The sequence below is a fragment of the Pygocentrus nattereri genome, chromosome 7 (genome assembly GCF_015220715.1).
Source record: "Pygocentrus nattereri isolate fPygNat1 chromosome 7, fPygNat1.pri, whole genome shotgun sequence".
Lineage (NCBI taxonomy): Eukaryota > Metazoa > Chordata > Actinopteri > Characiformes > Serrasalmidae > Pygocentrus > Pygocentrus nattereri.
This window is the reverse complement of record NC_051217.1, coordinates 28,566,009-28,584,486: the sequence shown is the minus strand read 5'-3', so window position 1 is coordinate 28,584,486 and position 18,478 is coordinate 28,566,009. Positions and strand designations below refer to the sequence as shown.

The 18,478-nt window shown below is 38.3% G+C and overlaps 1 protein-coding gene across 7 annotated transcripts in view; it reads left to right on the top strand.

Moving 5' to 3' along the window:
- The first annotated feature begins 634 nt into the window (after positions 1 to 634).
- Positions 635 to 18,478, top strand: part of plekha7a (pleckstrin homology domain containing, family A member 7a) — a 114,529-nt gene continuing 96,685 nt past the window's right edge. For 6 of the 7 annotated variants that reach the window (XM_037540239.1, XM_017711147.2, XM_037540240.1 and 3 more), the window contains exons 1-3: positions 635 to 782; positions 896 to 972; positions 1,082 to 1,139. In XM_037540239.1, the coding sequence (XP_037396136.1) occupies positions 646 to 782; positions 896 to 972; positions 1,082 to 1,139 (272 nt within the window). In that variant the 5' untranslated portion in view covers positions 635 to 645. Of the gene's footprint in view, positions 783 to 895; positions 973 to 1,081; positions 1,140 to 11,215; positions 11,344 to 18,478 lie in introns of those variants that run through there. The other variant, XM_037540241.1, reaches the window with a different exon arrangement.

Here is an 18,478-nt window from a genome sequence, read left to right as displayed (position 1 = left end):
AAAAGAGCATTTTTCTGTCAAAATGGATCGGTTCGCAGTCTCTTCCTCCTCCACCGCGCCATAATATCTTTGTAGTGTATTCAATTGAATATAGGTTGAAAAGGATTTGCAAATCATCATATTCTGTTTTTATGTATGTTTTACACAACATCCCAACTTCATTGGAATTGGGGTTGTACTTGTCACCGCAGACAGAGCAAGCGGTTACTTGCAAAATTTGTTTCCCAATTTCCCATAAAACAGATTAAACATGGAGCATACATGATGTACAGATAGCCACTCAGAATAGAATTAGAGAGACTGTGGCCAGTTTAGTGTGAGTGCAGCATCTGAGGGCGAGAATATAGTTGATATGCGTTCCAAAACCAAAGACCTATCTCAAAAAACACGCTTGTGCTTTAGGATTTTAGTTAAGTGCACATCAGTTGGTGACGTTCTTGCAGCGGTAGCATTCTCATTATCAACAGTTATAACACCACCAACGCATTTCTCTGGCAGGCGTATTACGAACGTACTACGTGCAGTGCCCTGTTTTGACACACTTTTTAGTATGTAGTATGCGGGTTTGAACGCAGCCTTTTTCGTCGGCTGAGTGTATACTGGACTGGCCCCTCCCCTTTAAGAGCCTGTACTCTGGAGCGGCTAATGGGTGAAGCCGCTCCCGGGAGAGCGGAGCCCGAGCGCCGTTTACGCGGCATCATGGCGGCGCCGCTCCAACGGGACACTTTACCTGAGCACTGGTCATACGGGGTGTGTCGAGACGGCCGGGTGTTTTTCATAGAGTGAGTGTTTTAACTAAAAAAACAGAAATGGCACCGCACGGCTCCGTGTGAGCGCCGCTATGTTCCAGGCTTTTTTCTTGCATCCGCTAACAGGTGGTTTGTTTCCCCGCCAGCGATGAAACGCGCAGCACTACTTGGCTCCATCCGCGCACCGGAGAGCCGGTGAACTCCGGACACATGATACGCTCAGGTAGGTGGGAATGAGATGAAGCTGTGACTGAACGAGCCGAAAGTTTAGTTTTTTTAACATTATTGGTAATAATATGTTTGAAACGTGTGTCCTTCTCTTTCCGCACTAGACCTGCCGAAGGGCTGGGAGGAGGGCTTCACTAAAGAGGGAGCGAGCTTCTTTATAGAGTAAGTCAACTTGGATTTTGCTAAGCTACTGAAGCTGCAGCAATGTCTGCGACCCCCCTCCCCCCTCACGTCAGTTAACGTGTAAACGAAGCACGTCTCAGCCTCGTTACCTCGAGGTTAGTAGGTGGGCTAATTCTGGCTCAGCTCATCCTCACTGGGCTTTAGAGAATTACTGTGTATTAGGCTAATGAGAGGCGTCTACGGCTGAATCGACGAATGGGTTAACAACGCGTCGGGTTCGTTTACAGCGCACGGTTTTGTTGCACCCTGTGGTCGAAGTTCAAAGTCTGTGGCTGTGGTGAGTGTGTGGCCTCCGACACGCCCACCCTGATTTTATCGTTTAGATTTATAACGACATAGCCATAAATGTTAGACCTGAGCAGTAAAATCCTTGTTTAGACCCTTATACTGTACTTAGTCTTGTGTTCTAGTCCGTCAGGGATGCCTTTGCTGGTAATGGTTGTAATAAACGTTGCACGTAGGCGGCGTTAATGTTGTTAACTGGTTGGTGATCTTGGCTCAGTTTCAGGTGTCTTGTCTAGTTTCTGCTTAGATTATTAAGTATATTTCAGTAAAATAGGTGACGCAACGAAAGCTGCGTCTTTTCATTGTGTGATTTGAAGTAGGGTAAATCAGTGAGAAAGCTAAGCTGCTGTATACTTTCGTTATAACTGGTATTTACAAAGGTCACTGTGCTTGGTTCTTGTCTCTGTGCTGCTGCAGGATGTTGCAGTACATATATGTTCGCGTAGCTGACCCCTTGTTAAGCCCTGCTTTTATGAGTTAGCTTTATGAGAATTGTTAATGCATGTGCGTGAACACCTGCATGCTTGAGACAATCTTCTCTGGCTCATGGTGGGCCACAGATGGGTCTCAGCCTCTCCGCAGGAGTGCACTGAGCCACAGAGCGGGCTCAAATCCCTGGTACAAATGGGGAAAACTGGGGGATAAACCTGGGAGGAATATATTTCTGTCGCCCTGGGGTCTTAACTCCTGCCTGTGTGAGTTTTGAGGCATGATCTGGACACTGAGCAGCAGATGGTACATTCATCTTTAGTAGAAAATCAAGGCAGACAGTGATCCATTTATGGAAATGTGGTAGACCTTCATCAAAAAAAATCTTTTTGCAAGTTTTTTCTTTATATTGTTAAAAGGCATGGAGCAATTCATATATAGTACAACTCGTGCTTCTAACGGTTGTTCTCCTGTTAATCAAACAGAAACATCCTGTTCCAAAATGTATTGCTCAGTGTATTCAAGTTAAAGTCAACACTACGAATGTGATGCCTGTTTGGATTAAAGGAACATGAGAAAACACAAATGAAGCACAGTGAGGTTGACGGTGCTTCATTTTCCTTGTTTGTTTGGTTCTCAACACTGCAACCTCTGGTTCTCAACCTCTGAACTGGGTGGCACCTGTTGGACTTACCTGACTAGCTTACTAGAGCCACCTGGCTTTTTTGACCAGTGATGCAGAAGGGAGAGACCACCCTGACCTGTTCTTGCTTTAGTCACAACAAATGGCAGGTGTTTTAGGAAAGTAAAGCTTGCAGTTTAATCTGAAATAAGCACTGACTGTTCACTAATTACATTCTGTAGGCAGACACAGGCGTAGTGTGATCAGATGCAAATGATGTGGCATAACTGCTCCAGTGTTGTGCTCTGTGCACTTTTTTTTTTGATAAAATGCTGTTTATGAAATAAATTTGTAGACATACACCTCAGATATTAGATTGTAGGAATTACATTAAACCCATTAACCCTAACAAGCATCGTTTTTGTTTTATTCCATATTTACCGACCAAAGATATACATTTAATGATTTTGGTTTTGCTCCCGTTTCGCAAAATACAGGACTGTTTCTTTGAAATGTGCTGCTATAGGCAAATGGTCGTCATACTAGACACTAATTTGGGAATTCTTTTTCATGACATGCCCTGTTTTCAAATAGATTTCATTGATTTTCTCTATACAGAATAATACATAATATATGACATATACATGACTTAATACACGACAATAACAGATAATATGCCTGTGTGTTTATTTTGTTATTTCTCTTGTATTTTGAAACACACCATACTGTGAATTACCTACCAATGCCCAGTTGACTTTTTATCAGGCAGAACTCACTGAGGCTCATGCTTCACTTCTAAATTTGCCTTGAATTAAACCTTTAAGTTCAGAAATTAATATTTATATAAATAATTATAAACATACAAAGTATACAGTTAAATCAATCCAATCATAAGTCATAATGAACATGTTAATAATGCATTAGTGAATGTTTAACAAATGAATTGTATTTTGTAGGTCATGTTCAGTGAAATAAATTTGAGCATGTCTCCACAAACTAATTCAAGGTCATTTCAGCTCGGTCAATTTTTGCTTGCTTTCCTGACAAAAACATTGCAATTTTTGAGCAAAATACACACATAAAGAAAAACACATGTCTCAAAACAAGGTACATGTACACAGATCTGTGCAACTCAACAAAATGCAATTAATAAAAAACTGTTGTCAGTTGTGGTATAGTGATCTATTGTGTGATTCTCTTCACCTCCTTTCTGGTTTGTTTGCCCCCTCATTAGGATAAAGTTACCCACTCAACTGTGTAGCATCCAACAATAAGGAAGTAAACAAGGAAAGTAATCCGTTGGGTTTAGTAGATAATTAACTAGAATTGACATCAAAGGTGAATTGTTTTCTCTGCTGGGGAATGTATCAACGACTACTTTGTGGTGCAGTGGTGTAGTTCAGCTTTCATGGTCTGTGCAATAGTGCTACTGTTCATAAGTTTGAAATCACTGATTGCAATAATATAAAACCAATTTAGTCGCAGATACATGCATAAAATTGTTCATATGTGTCAAACTTTGTAGAAATACCCTTTACCATCAAACAAAATTCTTGAAAAAAGAAATACAGTACCCCTTTTTTACTATATGAAATACTTGCTCATATTTGAAACAGACCCCTTACCTGAATGGGTTTATTTCATATTATGGTACTAGAGGAAGATAGGTAGGTTTGCAGAATCAGCCAGGGACACAAAGTTTCTCTGAAAATTAGATGGTGCTCAGTTTCAGAGAAACTTTGTGTCCCTTCAGGACCAACTGATTTGAAATTCTGGAATAATTTTCTCTGTTTTGTAGATAATTTGCCTGCTGCATACATGTGGGCTGCAATTGATGCACTTATAGTAAGCATGCAACTGAGGCAAACATAGGCCTACCTGAGACTGTCAGTGATTTATTTGGTGCTTTCAGAGTACCTTTTTCTGTGTGTTTGGATTCTTTCCTTTTTATGGATTTTCTGCCCAGACTCTAGTGGGAAGCAGGTGGGAGTCTCTTATTTTCTCTTGAGGTTTTACGTTTGAGAGCAACTGTCTGACTCACTGTTTGGACCCACTCATGCCGTCTGAATTTTAGATCAGCCTCAGACCTGACCTGATTCATTTAACAGTTGAAAGCTATCAAAAGCCATACATTTGAAAGAGGCATAAAAAGCCACATAATAAAAATGTCACTTACCAGTAATTACCAGTTCGTGTTCATGGAAATGGACAGTAGTTGAAGTTAAAGATGTTGAACAAGCTAAATCACATCAGAAGTGGCTTACTGTGTAAATTTGATTATGCATAAGGCATAGTAGTTTTTCGCTACTGTACTAAATTGCTACCCTAAATGTAACTGTAATGGAATGACAAACCACATTTGTTAGAATTAGCTTAGAATTAAGTAATTAGGTTCATTACAGGTTCTAAGTTGAAATTGGTCAGTTGTGGCAGAGATGGGCTCTGAAACATTGTGTTTAAGTCTGTAACTACACTTTATCTTTACCACTGAGTGTAAGGTTTTGACTGAAGTATCACTCTAGCACTGTGACTATATCAGGAGAGGAAAGGATTACAAATCTGAAATTGAAGCCTTGTCCACATGTATCTTGACACTTTTGAAGATTTAACTTTTCAAAACGCACCAACAAACGTGTGTTGCTCAAACCATAGAGTGCGACCCTGATTTTCTAATGAAGTGATGGGATATGTTACAAACATTAGGTTTATTTGACTTAAGAGCATGAATTTTTGCTGTGGTTGTTTGAGATTTTATGAATATTCATTTGCACAAAATAGCCTGCGTGAGAGTAAAACTAAATTTATAGAGCTTTGCTTTGCTTTGGTTGTGTTAATATTTTGTTTTTCTGTTTTCTAGTTTCTGCAATGCTGATTTATAGATTGAGTGTTGCGATCAATGTAGAATCACCATTAACATCTAATTTACACCAACACTTACGGTGAAGTTAGCTTTATTTTATATTAGTTTAAATACAGTTAAAGAGTACTGTGGTATATAAAAAATATGCTGGTGTTTAAAAACTTTACTTTAACTTTACTTTAACTTTAATATTATACTCTATAATGATATTTTGTATTCAATATTCATTGTTGGTAGCTTTTTGCTGAACTGGTCAGCCTAATCTAATGAGTGCATTACAGAGAATATAGAATATAAACCAGTTAAAAAGAGTTAAACAAGCACAATAATAAGTAGGAGTGCAGTAGGAAATACCGGCAAAGCACAAAAGAACTGAAGCTCGTAATAAAAAAGAATTAAAACTTTTTTTGAGCTCCAGTTATTTTTTTGCTTTGGTCAGGTCGTGAGCTGGTGTCTTCTACAGCAGTTTAGCTCCTACTGCAGTGTTTGAATAACAATTAGTGAACACCTCAGTTAATACGTCAATATATTCTACATCTATGAAGTGAATACTATGACTGAAGATGTGCCAGGTTGCGTAATGCGGAATAAACGTTTAAAGTTGTGTGATCTCTTTCCCTTTTATTCAAGTAAACTGCTGTTTCTGGTCAAGTGTGTTTTTAAGAAATTACTACTATATCACATGCTTTACTTTATGTTTGGAGGATTTCACAGCTCTCAGAAGGGGTTGCGGTGCTCTCTAGCAGGGATTCTGCATAGTAATAGAGTTGATTCCAAAAGAATTCATTTTACAACTCCACTAATCTAGGAGTTGGTGTCAACACTCTGCCATTGACTCTTTTACTCTGTTGGCTCTGTGTTTTTCTATTGTAATTGGCTTTGGGGACAGTTTGATAGAGGCGTGTTTAAAGAAAGAAACAATTTGAGTAGCGCAAGTTTGATTTACTTTACCAAACTTTATGACATGCTAACACTGCTCTCCATATGATGTAACGTTTTATAACAAAAACTCTTAATTTCCTTCATAATTAGGATTGCAGTGAACAGCGATTAGAAACTGAATGAGGAACGAAAATGAAAAAAATGTTTTTCACTGAACATTGAAGAGCGGAAGAAGCTGAAATTGGCTTCTCTTCAGTTGCCTCATTACGTGAAAATGATGGTAAGATTCAAACATTAGTCAGCTGTAATCATTTGTTAAGCTAGCATGATAAATGCTAGGTGCAATCTACAAATTTTCATCTATAATCTGGATGCTGAATGTCATTTGGATAGTGTGGTATTTGGATAGTGGATAGTGGATAGTTTTATTGTTTTGGCTCTGTTGTCCAGCACTTTGGATTTGAAATGAAACAGTAAATCTGAGGTTAAATTGCAGTCAGTCATCTTAAGGGTATGTCTATATCAGGTGAATCATTTAGAAATTACAATCAATTTTACATGACCCATGTTTATGGGACAAAATTGACTGCTCAGCTGTTGCCTGCTTAGTGGTATGTTTTTGCATTATGTGCTCAAAAAAGCCAACAGAGGATTTAGTTTTGATTCTGGCTTTGGCTTTTGCATCTGGAATCTGTGGCTGTAGCATCATATCTATGGGAGGCAAATCCAGCCTAAAAAGTAGGTAAAATTACAATCATAAAATGTAAGTGCAAACCTCTTTTTACTATTTCTTTTTCCAAACATCTGCACAAATATCATGCCAAAATTAAAAATGAAATGAAATGCCTACATTTGCGTTTTTATTTTTCACATAAGCACAAGAAGTTTGTCATTTCATTTTACTCATTATTCTGGTATTTCATGGCCATATCTAAAATGGAAAAGCTAATAAAAGAAATTCCAAGCTTCACTATGGTTTTGACTTTTCTTCATGAAATGCAGAATGTGTGCCAAAACTAAAATCGAAACACAACATTTATGTTCTTATTTCTTTCTCATAGCAATAGGCTGCATATCTGACAAATTGAAAATGCAAAATGAATAAATCAACAGCAAAGTGATGGTTTGTAATTCAGTTTTCAGCGTGGATGCGCTTTAAGTGTCAGAATGAAAAGGCAAATAAACATCAGCACCACCTGCTGGATATTTACTTTTCAGTTCCCTCTTTGCTTTTTCAACATGCAAATATATGTTAATTAGTACTAGGCAGGGCTACAGGGTACATTTTAGGACATCCTCAGACCTCAGACCAGCATCATTCCTTAAGATAAATGACTTCAAGTCTCGAGAAAAACCATCGTCATATCTCAGATCTGGTGAAACTGAACATCAGACCAGATGTCCTCAGGGAATTAAGATTAAGAGACCATTATTAGTCCCACAGTGGGGAAATTTTACCTCCGCATTACTTCCGCTGACGGCATTTGATCTGATGCTGTTGATTTGTCAATTTTGCATTTTCATTTTAATTTTGTCAGATGTGCAGCCTACTGCTATGAAAAAGAAATAACAATGTAATCACTGCATTTTGATTTTAGTTTTGAAACATATTCTGCATTTCTTTAAGAAAAGCCAAAGAAAAAGTGAAGCTTGGATTTTCTTTATTAGCTTTTCCATTTTACATGTGGCCAAGAAATACAATAAAAATTACTAAAATGAAATGAGAAATACCTGTTTTAAATTTATTTTTGTCAGAAATTACTTGTGCTCATGTCAGAAATGAAATGGCAAATGTTAGTTTTTCGTTTTACTTTCAATTTTGGCAGGATATTTGTGCAGATGTTTGGAAAAAGAAATAACAAAAATGGCATTTACGTTTTATTGTTTTAATTTTTATTTCTTTATTGGCTGGATTTGCCTCCCGTAGATGTCAGGCAAATCATAAGAGTGATTACAGACTGTACTGTTGGTTTAAATGTCACACAAGCTACCAGTCAGGTGTCTAAAGATTTGTCCTAGAACCTTCTGTTATTAGCTTATTGTTTTTTTTTTCAGCACATCAAGTACTAACATTTCCTTCAACTGTGCCGCAGTTTCTTGACCCTGTACTGTATAGTTATGTTCAACCACTGCAGCCCCTCTTGAGGTAAAAATCTAGGTCACTTCCAAACAGCATAATCCAAACAGTACGTCATACTGTACTTGATATTAATGTGTCTTCTTAATGACTGCAGCTAACTTCTGAGAGCCATATTGCATATTTATATGTGCCCTGCGGGTTGTGTGAGTGGGAGAAATCCACTGAGCGCTATTGTCTGTTCATTTCGCTTCACAAGCAATGCTTCAGTGGCTGGTTCTGACTCGGTTGCTGCTGTATAGAGAGTGAGGAAGAAATGTTAGGCACTCTGCTCCTATTTTCCTGATTGCAATCAAGGTCTCCTCGATCAGAACAATTCTATTGTCTTATTAAGAAGTGACATGCTCTACATATATATACACCTTGTAAGGCTGTAATGTCATCCACTATGTGCTCTAATTGCTACTATTCTGAGGACCTATTTTTCACAATAAAACTCTTGGTCGCTGGCATTAGGTTGTTAAAAGTAACCATATTATGCAATGTGACATGTTTTTAAAGAGATTTTGTGCTTTGTTGGTTGGAGTTCCAGCACTGTAGTCCTGCATGCATCCATGAAGTCGGAGTTGCCAGAATCTGCATTGGTGATCAGTACTGCATCAGATGTGCTCAAGGGCCGTGAATCAGAGCTGACCCCCAAACTCTGCTTCAGGAGCAACGCAGAGCTAAGCCTCAATGAAACAGATCTTCTGGAGTGACTATTTAAAGCACAATTATTATACACTACAACCAAAATGGCAGAGGCTCAATCCCCACTGAGGTCTGTCTGGGTACATACCTGCTTTAATGTATGAAGCACATCCTGACTATCATTTAAAGGATGTGCTGACCCTAGTAACATTTCCATATGTTAACTCTTGTCCATTCACTTTTAAAAACAATGAAACCTATGTATATCCCTATCAGCTGTGATGCCATCAACGTTTGGCTTTGCCCATTAGAGGTTTGTTTTTCAAATACTGATTGATCACTCGCTATCGGGGCTCTGCAGGAGCTTTAATCATAAAAGGCCTTTAGGATACCTGCCTCAGAGATAAGACAACCTCAGGATCTCAGTCTTTCTCTGTCTCTCTCTCCATCCTTATTTTATCTATTTAGTTTTCCTCCTTTCCAGAGGGTTGGAGACAGCCTTGTTCCATCTGGCAGTGAGTCATCTTCACCTCTGCGCCAGCTGTACAGACTGCTTTGCCCTAATACACACTTAGCCCACTCTCTATTTTCTACACCTACATCACAAGAAATGCTTTCCTGTATTTCTTATTTTTGCTGTTAACATTTGTGAAAATTGAAATGTGTATATATATATATATATATATATATATATATATATATATATATATGTGTGTGTGTGTGTGTGTGTGTGTGTGTGTGTGTGTGTGTGTGTGTGTGTGTGAATGGCTTAATTTTTTTTGAGTGTATACCTCGACCTTTCCCCTTTAACATGAATGAAAAACACTAAACTTGTGCAGTGATTGTGAAAAATATGTGACTGATGCACTCTTTTTAACACAGCAGAGAAAAGGCAGTATATGTTTTCTAAGGACCTCCATGCTTTTTTTTCCAGTGTAACTGGTGTATTTACAAACAAGCACCCAAAAAGAAGTGAAGTCACATTGACTGGTCAACCATTTGCTATATACAACCTTCTGATGTGCACTTGGCCGCAGCATTACTTATGAGTAGGGGTAGGCGTGTGTGTGTTCCTCAAACATGTCATTCTACAATCATACTGTAAGCACAGCATCCATATTGGCCGTCATCAAGATGTTTTATTATTGAAATGCCCCAAACTTTGACAGTTGTGGCCCGATGAAAATCTCTTCTCAGAAATTTCTCCTGAAAAATGAATGACATGTACTTAAAGGCCATTTTGAGTGGAAATTAAGTGAACAAAAAGTCTGACTCTCAGTACTGTTCATTCATAAAAGACCTAAACTACCATGTTGGCCACCACTTTGTTTTTAACTTTTTTTTAACATTTTTTTCAATGTAAGTTTATAATAGTTATGTGCTTTTAATGTAGAATATTATTTCTGTGGTATTTTCTGTTTCTGTTTTGTGTATTTTTTCCTGTTTTCTTTTTTTTCTATTTGATGTTATAATTTCAGTTTTAGTGCAGTACAGTAGCCAGTAATGCACCATCTCTTAGAGTACTTAGTGGAACTAAAGATTTTTTTTCTCAAAAGTTGTCCCATTTGTGGTAAATAGGCATGAGATCTTATTGCTAAAAAACAAAATGTTTTTTTATTTGTTAGAGAGTTGTAGGAAAATATTTGTTATTTAATCATTTCAATCTATTTTCCTTTTAGTTTACTGTAATAACCACGATTCAGTGTGCTGGAATACACTTTTAAGCTTAGCTTCTTTTCTTCTTCTTTTCCTTTTCTTGGCTAACCTGGAAAAAACTCTTTAATGAAACTGTTTCATCATTGTCCCTCTGCATGGTTGTACATGAGCACATGAGGTCATCTGTATGGTCAACCATGAACATTCTGGTTTATTTGGTGCCTCATTCTGATGTTTATCATTGATTGTTGGCTGTGCTGTGGGCTCTGATGTATTCAGCTCTGCCTGGAGGTGGAGAGACAAAGGAGGGATTATGGGGCAGACGAAGCTGGTGGCTAATGTCATGCTGCAGGATAACAGAAGGCGTTGGCTCCATCCCTCTTTGCTGCACCCCCCTTCCCCCCAAAAACCCCTAGCACTGCAAACATTAGCACTGGCATCTGAGTGCAGCGTCAGAGGATCATGTGTCCTGTCCTGGCATAGTGATGTGGCCCAAGAGAACGGGAAAATGAGTGTGAGAGAGGAAAGGAGCTGCAAGGGACAGGTTCAGAACTACTGCGGCTGTTGAAATGGGGAATTGCTGTGTGTTTAGTTCTGAAGGGGATTCGGGTCATGAGATGGTTGTGGTCAAACGCAAGTTTACGTGGCCACAGGAAGACAAGGCATTCCTCAAAGTAGACAGGTATTTGTCTTTGGTACTTTTTACCTGGAGAATACATGATATATAGTCATTTTTATATGCATTGTGCTGTGTGAAGGCTAATTGGATATGTTAAAGGTTTAAGCTTGTTGTGTGCCCCCCTCCTCTTTGCAGATCCCACCCTTAGTACAGCACATTCAGCAGTTTCTGGGCCCTGCTTCATTGGCCCAAATGAAGGTAGACTGCAGGCAGCTGGCACACTTAGTGACTGAGTTTAGAATATTTCTTTAAAAGGAATGGACAGGATTTGGGAGGCAAATTCATATGTTGAGTGTTGCCTTATCATTTTGAAAGGATATTATTCGGTTTAATAGTAGCTGGTTATTGAATATTTAGTGTAACATGCTTGAACTTTGAATATTCATGACATCAGCTTGGTTAGCCATACATTATTTGAGATATGTAGAAGAAGGTTGTTTAAGCTAAGGAACAGGATTAAGATTTGTGTCCTAGGAGCGCCATGTGCCATCCATGGCTTGGAAACCTGAGAAAGTTCTCACTGGGAGGGAAGGACAGCAGGATCTTTTACTAATGGGCATACTAGCTGTTTGAGAGTCATAGCCATGTTTAAAAGTACTTTAAATTATAGCTGGACGATGTGGCAAAAGTCTTAGGGGTTAAACTGGAATTTTGGAGGTGGGGGAGTCCTGTTTTTCAAGTGGGTGTCAGCAAATTGAGAACAGGCTTGTTGAGTCTATGTGGTGTTATATGGAGTAACCAGCAGTGATGTCATGACAATGTGATTAAAACTATTTCTGTTTCTATCTTAATTACTCAGTTAAATTAATTGTCTGTTTTAGTATCCAAATTCATTTAACATTTTCAAATATATTAATATTATTGAATATTACTGAGTGTTGGCTGCAGCTCTACTTGCTTCCTTAAGTGGCATCATCTGTGTACTGTGATGAGGCCCTATTTCTATGCAAGTATGATGCAAGTTTTTCTTTGACTTCAGCAGTAATGTTCATGGTGCAGGGTTTGGTTACTGAATCGAAGGTTTAATACTTTTTTGCCACTTTTTTAGTATTTTGCTGTGTAAGAGGGTGGTTCTCTGAAACAAGTGAGGCACTGTTTGGATATGCTAAACAGAGTAAATGTTTACCCGGCCTGTAGCATGAAATCATGTGACTTGTAGTGTAGTTTGCTATCTACAGAGGCAGATTATCCATTCACAATGTGTCATATCTCATGAATATTCCCTTCAGTCAAAAGCTCACTTATGGCAAGTGTCATTTGTTTCTCCTTAATGTTGTAGTTCAGTAATAACTAATATGTTTTACACCTGTGTTATGGTGCACACAGGACATATGTGAATGCTTTTTAATGATGAGTAATTATCATTAAGGTCTGTATGTCCAACCCCATTACTACATTACTACCAATTTTAGATGCTCATAACTAAATGCAAACATTGTAATTACAGGGATTATATTGAGAAAAAGTCAGACTTTACACACACTGTTTGTCCCACACAGCAGTTTTATTCATCCATTGAGCTTCAAGCTTTCTCTGATCTCGAAAATCTCAGAGAGCTGAGTTTATGAGACGTCTTATTTATAGATGATTATTTTTATAGTCGACTAATCACTGATTATTTTTTATGATTAGTCGACTAATCGGATCATACGTTAATTGAATATAAAACTATATATAAAAAAATATATTATATATATATATATATAATACAGCTTATCGCACTAGAATGCAGCTGCTATTATATAACCATCATTAGTTTTCAGCTATATGCTACCTAAAAATAAAAACAATTAAGATCATAGTTCATTAAACCTTTAATGAAATATGCAGCTTGTTGCAACAAACAATTATATAACTGTTTAGCATAAAGTGTAAACAACTGTGTAAAATAAGGATAAGGCACTGGCTTAAACAACACAAAAATAAATACATTAATAAGGAAATAATTTTTTGTCTCTGGCATCAAACTTTAAATCATTTAGGTTTATTTAATGATGCATTTAAATCAAATTAGGTAGGTACCTGAAACTAAGGAATTATTCACAAAAATAAAGTTTTGGTCTCACTGACTCAAATATAACAAAAGTGCATTTTGTGCTCAGTGCTCACAACTGCATTCAACTTACTACACTCTGACTATACAATCCCAAACTGCACAAGGCTCTTGTTCATAGCCAGGAAAGTTAGCATTTCTACATGTCTTGGAGAAAGGCTTGCTCTCTTTTGAGAGCAGATGTTCCCTGCTGCAGAGAAAATCCGCTCTGATGGGGTGGAGGTTGCAGGGATGCACAGAAAAGATTTAGATAGCTTTGACAGCGTGGGGAAACACCCCTCATTTTCACTCCGCCATTGGAGAGGATCATCCTTTTTAGAGAGTGGGGCCTCACCAAAGTACAGCCGAATTTCACTTATCACAACTTGGACCTTTCGGTACTCAGATTCTCTATCCTCATTTTCACTTTATCTGTGTCAGACTGAAGGAGGGTTTCCAGAGCACTCTTTCTATCTGAACTATTGGCCCTCTGCAGTTTTGCATCCTGTGTCCCAGTTGTTTTTGCTTCTTTGACAGCAAGCACTTCAACACTCCCCTGCAGTCTGATGCCATCTTCAGGAGTCAAAAACTTCAGCTTTCTGTATCTGGGGTCCAAAGCAGCTGCAATAATAACTGGATTTTCTTTGTCTGATGAAATAGTGGAAAGACTCCCCCATCTCTGTGTTATCCCTTTTTCTACATTGGTAATGAAATGTTTTCCTGAGCTTGTCTCAAATTGGCTTTGGTGTACTGCCCGTGTCAGCCCTTTGACCACCTGTGGAAGACCTGAAATGGTTGTGTACTGCTGTCCACTAAGGTAAACAGTAGCAGTCTCAAAAGGTGCCAACCCTTGCTTCAGTTCTTCAAGCAGCTCCCACTGCTCTGGCTTCAAGTCAAAGTAGTGTTTCCCCCTCAGAGTTACCTCGTGATCTGAAAGAGTGGCAGTGACAGGCCAGTGCTGTTCAAGGAGTCTCCCAATCATGTGGAATTCCATCTTGTGCTGACATCATGGATCAGTGCATTTTTCTTAACATTCATTTGCTCCTGTTTCATCTTTAGCTTTGTACTAGCCAGCTCACTTCTCTTAAAGTGCTCTACTAGCTGCCTAGCAGCACCTCGTGCTCTGCTGATGGTGGTTTCTTTGAGAGCAGTGTTGACTATAAGTGTGTCCAGCACAGCGGATAGAGGCCCATCCATGTTTGTCTTCAAGCAGTCGCATTGCTGCCACCATATTGGAACCACTGTCATGCACCACTGCTTTTATTTTGGTCGGCAAGATGTCAAACTTTGTTAAAACCTCTTCTATCCATGTCATTATATTTTCACCAGTATGCCTCTCCTCAAGAGGCATGGTAGAAAGATTTAAGGTCTTCATTTTCCAATCTTCACTCAGGAAATGACAAGACACACCAAGGTAAGCCTCTGTTGCACGACTGGTCCACACATCAGCAGTCAGCGTGAGGAAACCTTTGACACCCCTGAGGGTCTCCTTTACCTTAAAGACATGAGATGATTTGTAATAGTAAGCAAAATGAAGAAAATTATATACACAGCACACAGCAGTTTGGAGAGAAAAACAAAGTAAAAAACAAACAAACAAAAAAACAAACGACGCATTGACTATTAAATTAGTCGTCGACTATTTTAATAGTCGACATAATCGTGACTAGTCGACTAATCATGGCAGCCCTAGTGGCTACAAGTATAACAAGCTCTGAAGCTCTGAAGGAAGTGGGTTGAAGTGCTCTGTCTGATTTCATTTCATTTGCTGTGCAGCTACATGTTCTGATTTAGCCAAATAAATAAATAAGGAATGCTTTTTGAGATATGATTTCAGTTTCTTACATAAAATATAATTTGAATAGTAATTACCTTCTCTCTAATGTTATATATTCTCATGTTTAAGAATCATGAGCAGTCTGAGCTCTGTGTTCCACCAGAGGGCCTCCATCATCCATTTTGGTCAGAGTTTCTTAACTGTTTGATATAATGAAACAGTAGACTATTGCAGCTGTCTAAAAGCGCAGGGCCATGCAGTCTCCAGACACTGGCAGTAGAATGGGTCATACTGAAGAGCTCAGTGACTTGAAAGGTGGCAGTGTCATAGGTTTCCACTTTTGCCTCTTGTCAGATTGTGAAATTTCTGCCTAGATCTGCCCCAGTCAAGTGTAAGTACTTATTGTGAAATGGAAGTGTTTAGGAGTGACACAAGTTCAGCCATGATGTGGTAGACCATGCTAACTCACTGAGCAGAGCCGCTGAAGTGTGTTGCGTGTAAAAAAACTGCTGTTCACCATATTAATGCCCATGGTTTTGGAAGAGGATGTCCAACAAGTTCACATATAGTCATGTGAAGAAGTACAGCCCATGAAAGGTTTTTACTTTTTCAACATATTTGGAGTTACAGATACCAATTCTTCACTTAAACTGTTGATACATAAAGGTTATATCATTTGAGTTCAGTATGATTGAATTCAGAACCATTAGCCTACTGTGTTTGCACACAGAGAAATTAGACCTCCACATTTAACCCATCCGTGCAATGAAACACCCACATACATGCATGCTAGTGAACACACACACTAGGGGCAGTGAGCACACTTGCCCAGAGCAGCGGGGAGCCCTATCCATGGTGCCCGGCAGGCAATTGGGGGTTAGGTGCCTTGCACAAGGGCACTTCAGTCATGTACTGTCAGCTAAGGGGATCGAACCAGCAACTTTCCAGTCACAGGCCTGGTTCCCTACCTCCAGCCCATGACTGCCACCAAATATCCTGTTTAACATGACACTTAGAAGTAACATTTTTGTCATCCTTTGTATAACTGAAACAAAGAGTAATGCAGTTTTCTTGTGTAGAAAAAGTAAGTATACCCTGCATATCACTTCAATCAATGTCAAATTGAAATGAAGTGCACCAGATCAGGTTCTTTAACTCTTTTAAAGAATGGTTTGGAGGAACTTATTTAAACCTCAGATATCTGGTCTGGGTTGCTCTTTATTATTGTAGTGTTTAGATCAAAAAAGCTTTCTGCGGACTTGAGTAAGAATGTTGCTGATGCCAGTGAGTCTGGGTATGCGTTTAAGAAGATATTGAAAATATTGGAAATCCATCATTCCACTGTAGAGAAGATTTAAAACCATTGGCAATTAGCCACCCCAGCAAATTTAACCTGAGAGCAGACTGTAAGATGCTAAAAAGTATTTAATGAACCCTGGAATTTCATCAGAGGACCTGCAGGTAGCTTTTGCCACTGTTGTTGTAGAAGTGCATGTGCCTGCCTTTAGAAAAAGAGCATAACTCTGACATGCATGGGAGCAGCACCAGGAGGAAGCTTTTGCTGTCTAAAAAGAACATTGGGGCAAGACTAAAGTTTGCATAGTGCTAAAAGTTATGTTTGTTGAAAACCAAAAACAGCATTTGTAGTAAACTGGAAGACAGGTACAGAAAACACCTACATAAAGCTGTTTCTGCCAAAGGGGGAATACCAGTTACTGAAGCCAGGGCTATTCTTACTTTTTTAACAATAATACTCATGTAATTTCAGATTTCCATAGTTCTTTGTTTAATACATAACGTTTATCTCTACATGCTATTTAATTGAAGATCAAATACTGATATGTTCACATGTGTCAAAAATGAAACATTTCATGGTGTATACTAACATCTTCGTATGACTGTAGGTTTGATGGTCATCTGTCCACATACTTTTGGCCATGTAGTGTAGCTATAGTACTTAAACGTTCTGCTCACCTGGAATAAATCATAAAATACTGGTTTGAAATAGCAATAATTCAAATCTAAACGTCTGTCAAACACACGTAGCAATTATCTGCTGATACAGTGATTATGACATTATCATGCACTTTTGTGTACAGCGGTGTTTATTATGTATTACCCAGTGTCTTGGTTTAAGTCTTTCTTTCTGTCTAGCACCTAATGGTGAAATCATTTGATTTTACATTTCGATTTATTCATTTGGCAGGCTGGCCCTGGTATATTTCAACTGATTATGTAGATCACAGTCATGTGTTCTGAGAATTTACAGTGCAGGAATGCATGTGGGATGAATGATTGTGCCATTCATTGTATTTTTGAAGCGTGTGTGTGGAATTTAAGTATGTGTTCTGTGTCTCAGCATGTGTGTGGGTAACACATCCCAACAATTTCTCTTCCCGCCTCTTTTCTTCTGTTCTTCTTTCATTCATTTGGTGTCTGTTTGAGTGAACTAAACCTATTTGATTATTTTTCGGTTTAAATAATGCAGCAAGATGCAGTGGCACAGTGCCGGCAATACAAGTTGCTTGAATAACCTAGCAACAGAAAAGTTGCTAAGTATACATTTTGTATAAATTTCTTTTATGAGTTTGTTTTGCTTTTTATTTTTTATTTTTATTTTCCTCTGCACAATAATATCATGTCATATGTCTTTGTCACTAATGGGGATTATCTTTTAATAAGAAAACAACAAATTAAATGATTGCGACCAGGCATGGTCATGAATTAATATATTGAGGCCACATGGCCACAGGAAACTTGATATGTGGTCTCAATATATTGATTTGTGGTTTTAATTTAGTAACTCCTGGCCTCATTATATTATTTTCTTCCTAAAGAGAGAATTCTGTAAAAAGTGTCAATACAGTAGTCCTGATGGGTTTAATTTAAAGCGCTTAGTCCCTAGACTTGTATAAAGCTGGCTGCCCTACTAAAATAAGAGTATTACTCGGGTTAATAATAGGAGTAATTAGTATAATTAGTACTTATCTGCAGAAATCACAGAACTGCAATTTGCAGAGGGCCAGATTAAAGAGGCAGCTGAGGCTTTGATCTTAGAAGAAACATTTTAAATTATTTTTCTGCAAACCGTGTACTTACATCCTCAAGCACTGAATGTAATGCACTGTTAAATTTTATGTCATGGTTTCCATTGTTTTGTAGTGGTGCTGTGCATTATCTACAGTCCTCAGATGAAAAGAGATTCTGATTCCCAATGTCCCTTAGTTCAGTCTATTCCTTTGGGATGAGTCATTACTCTCTTTATGTGTGGCGATCTAAACTTGTAGGGACTAGGCTTAAATGGAATTTTTAAATGTAATAATAACAGG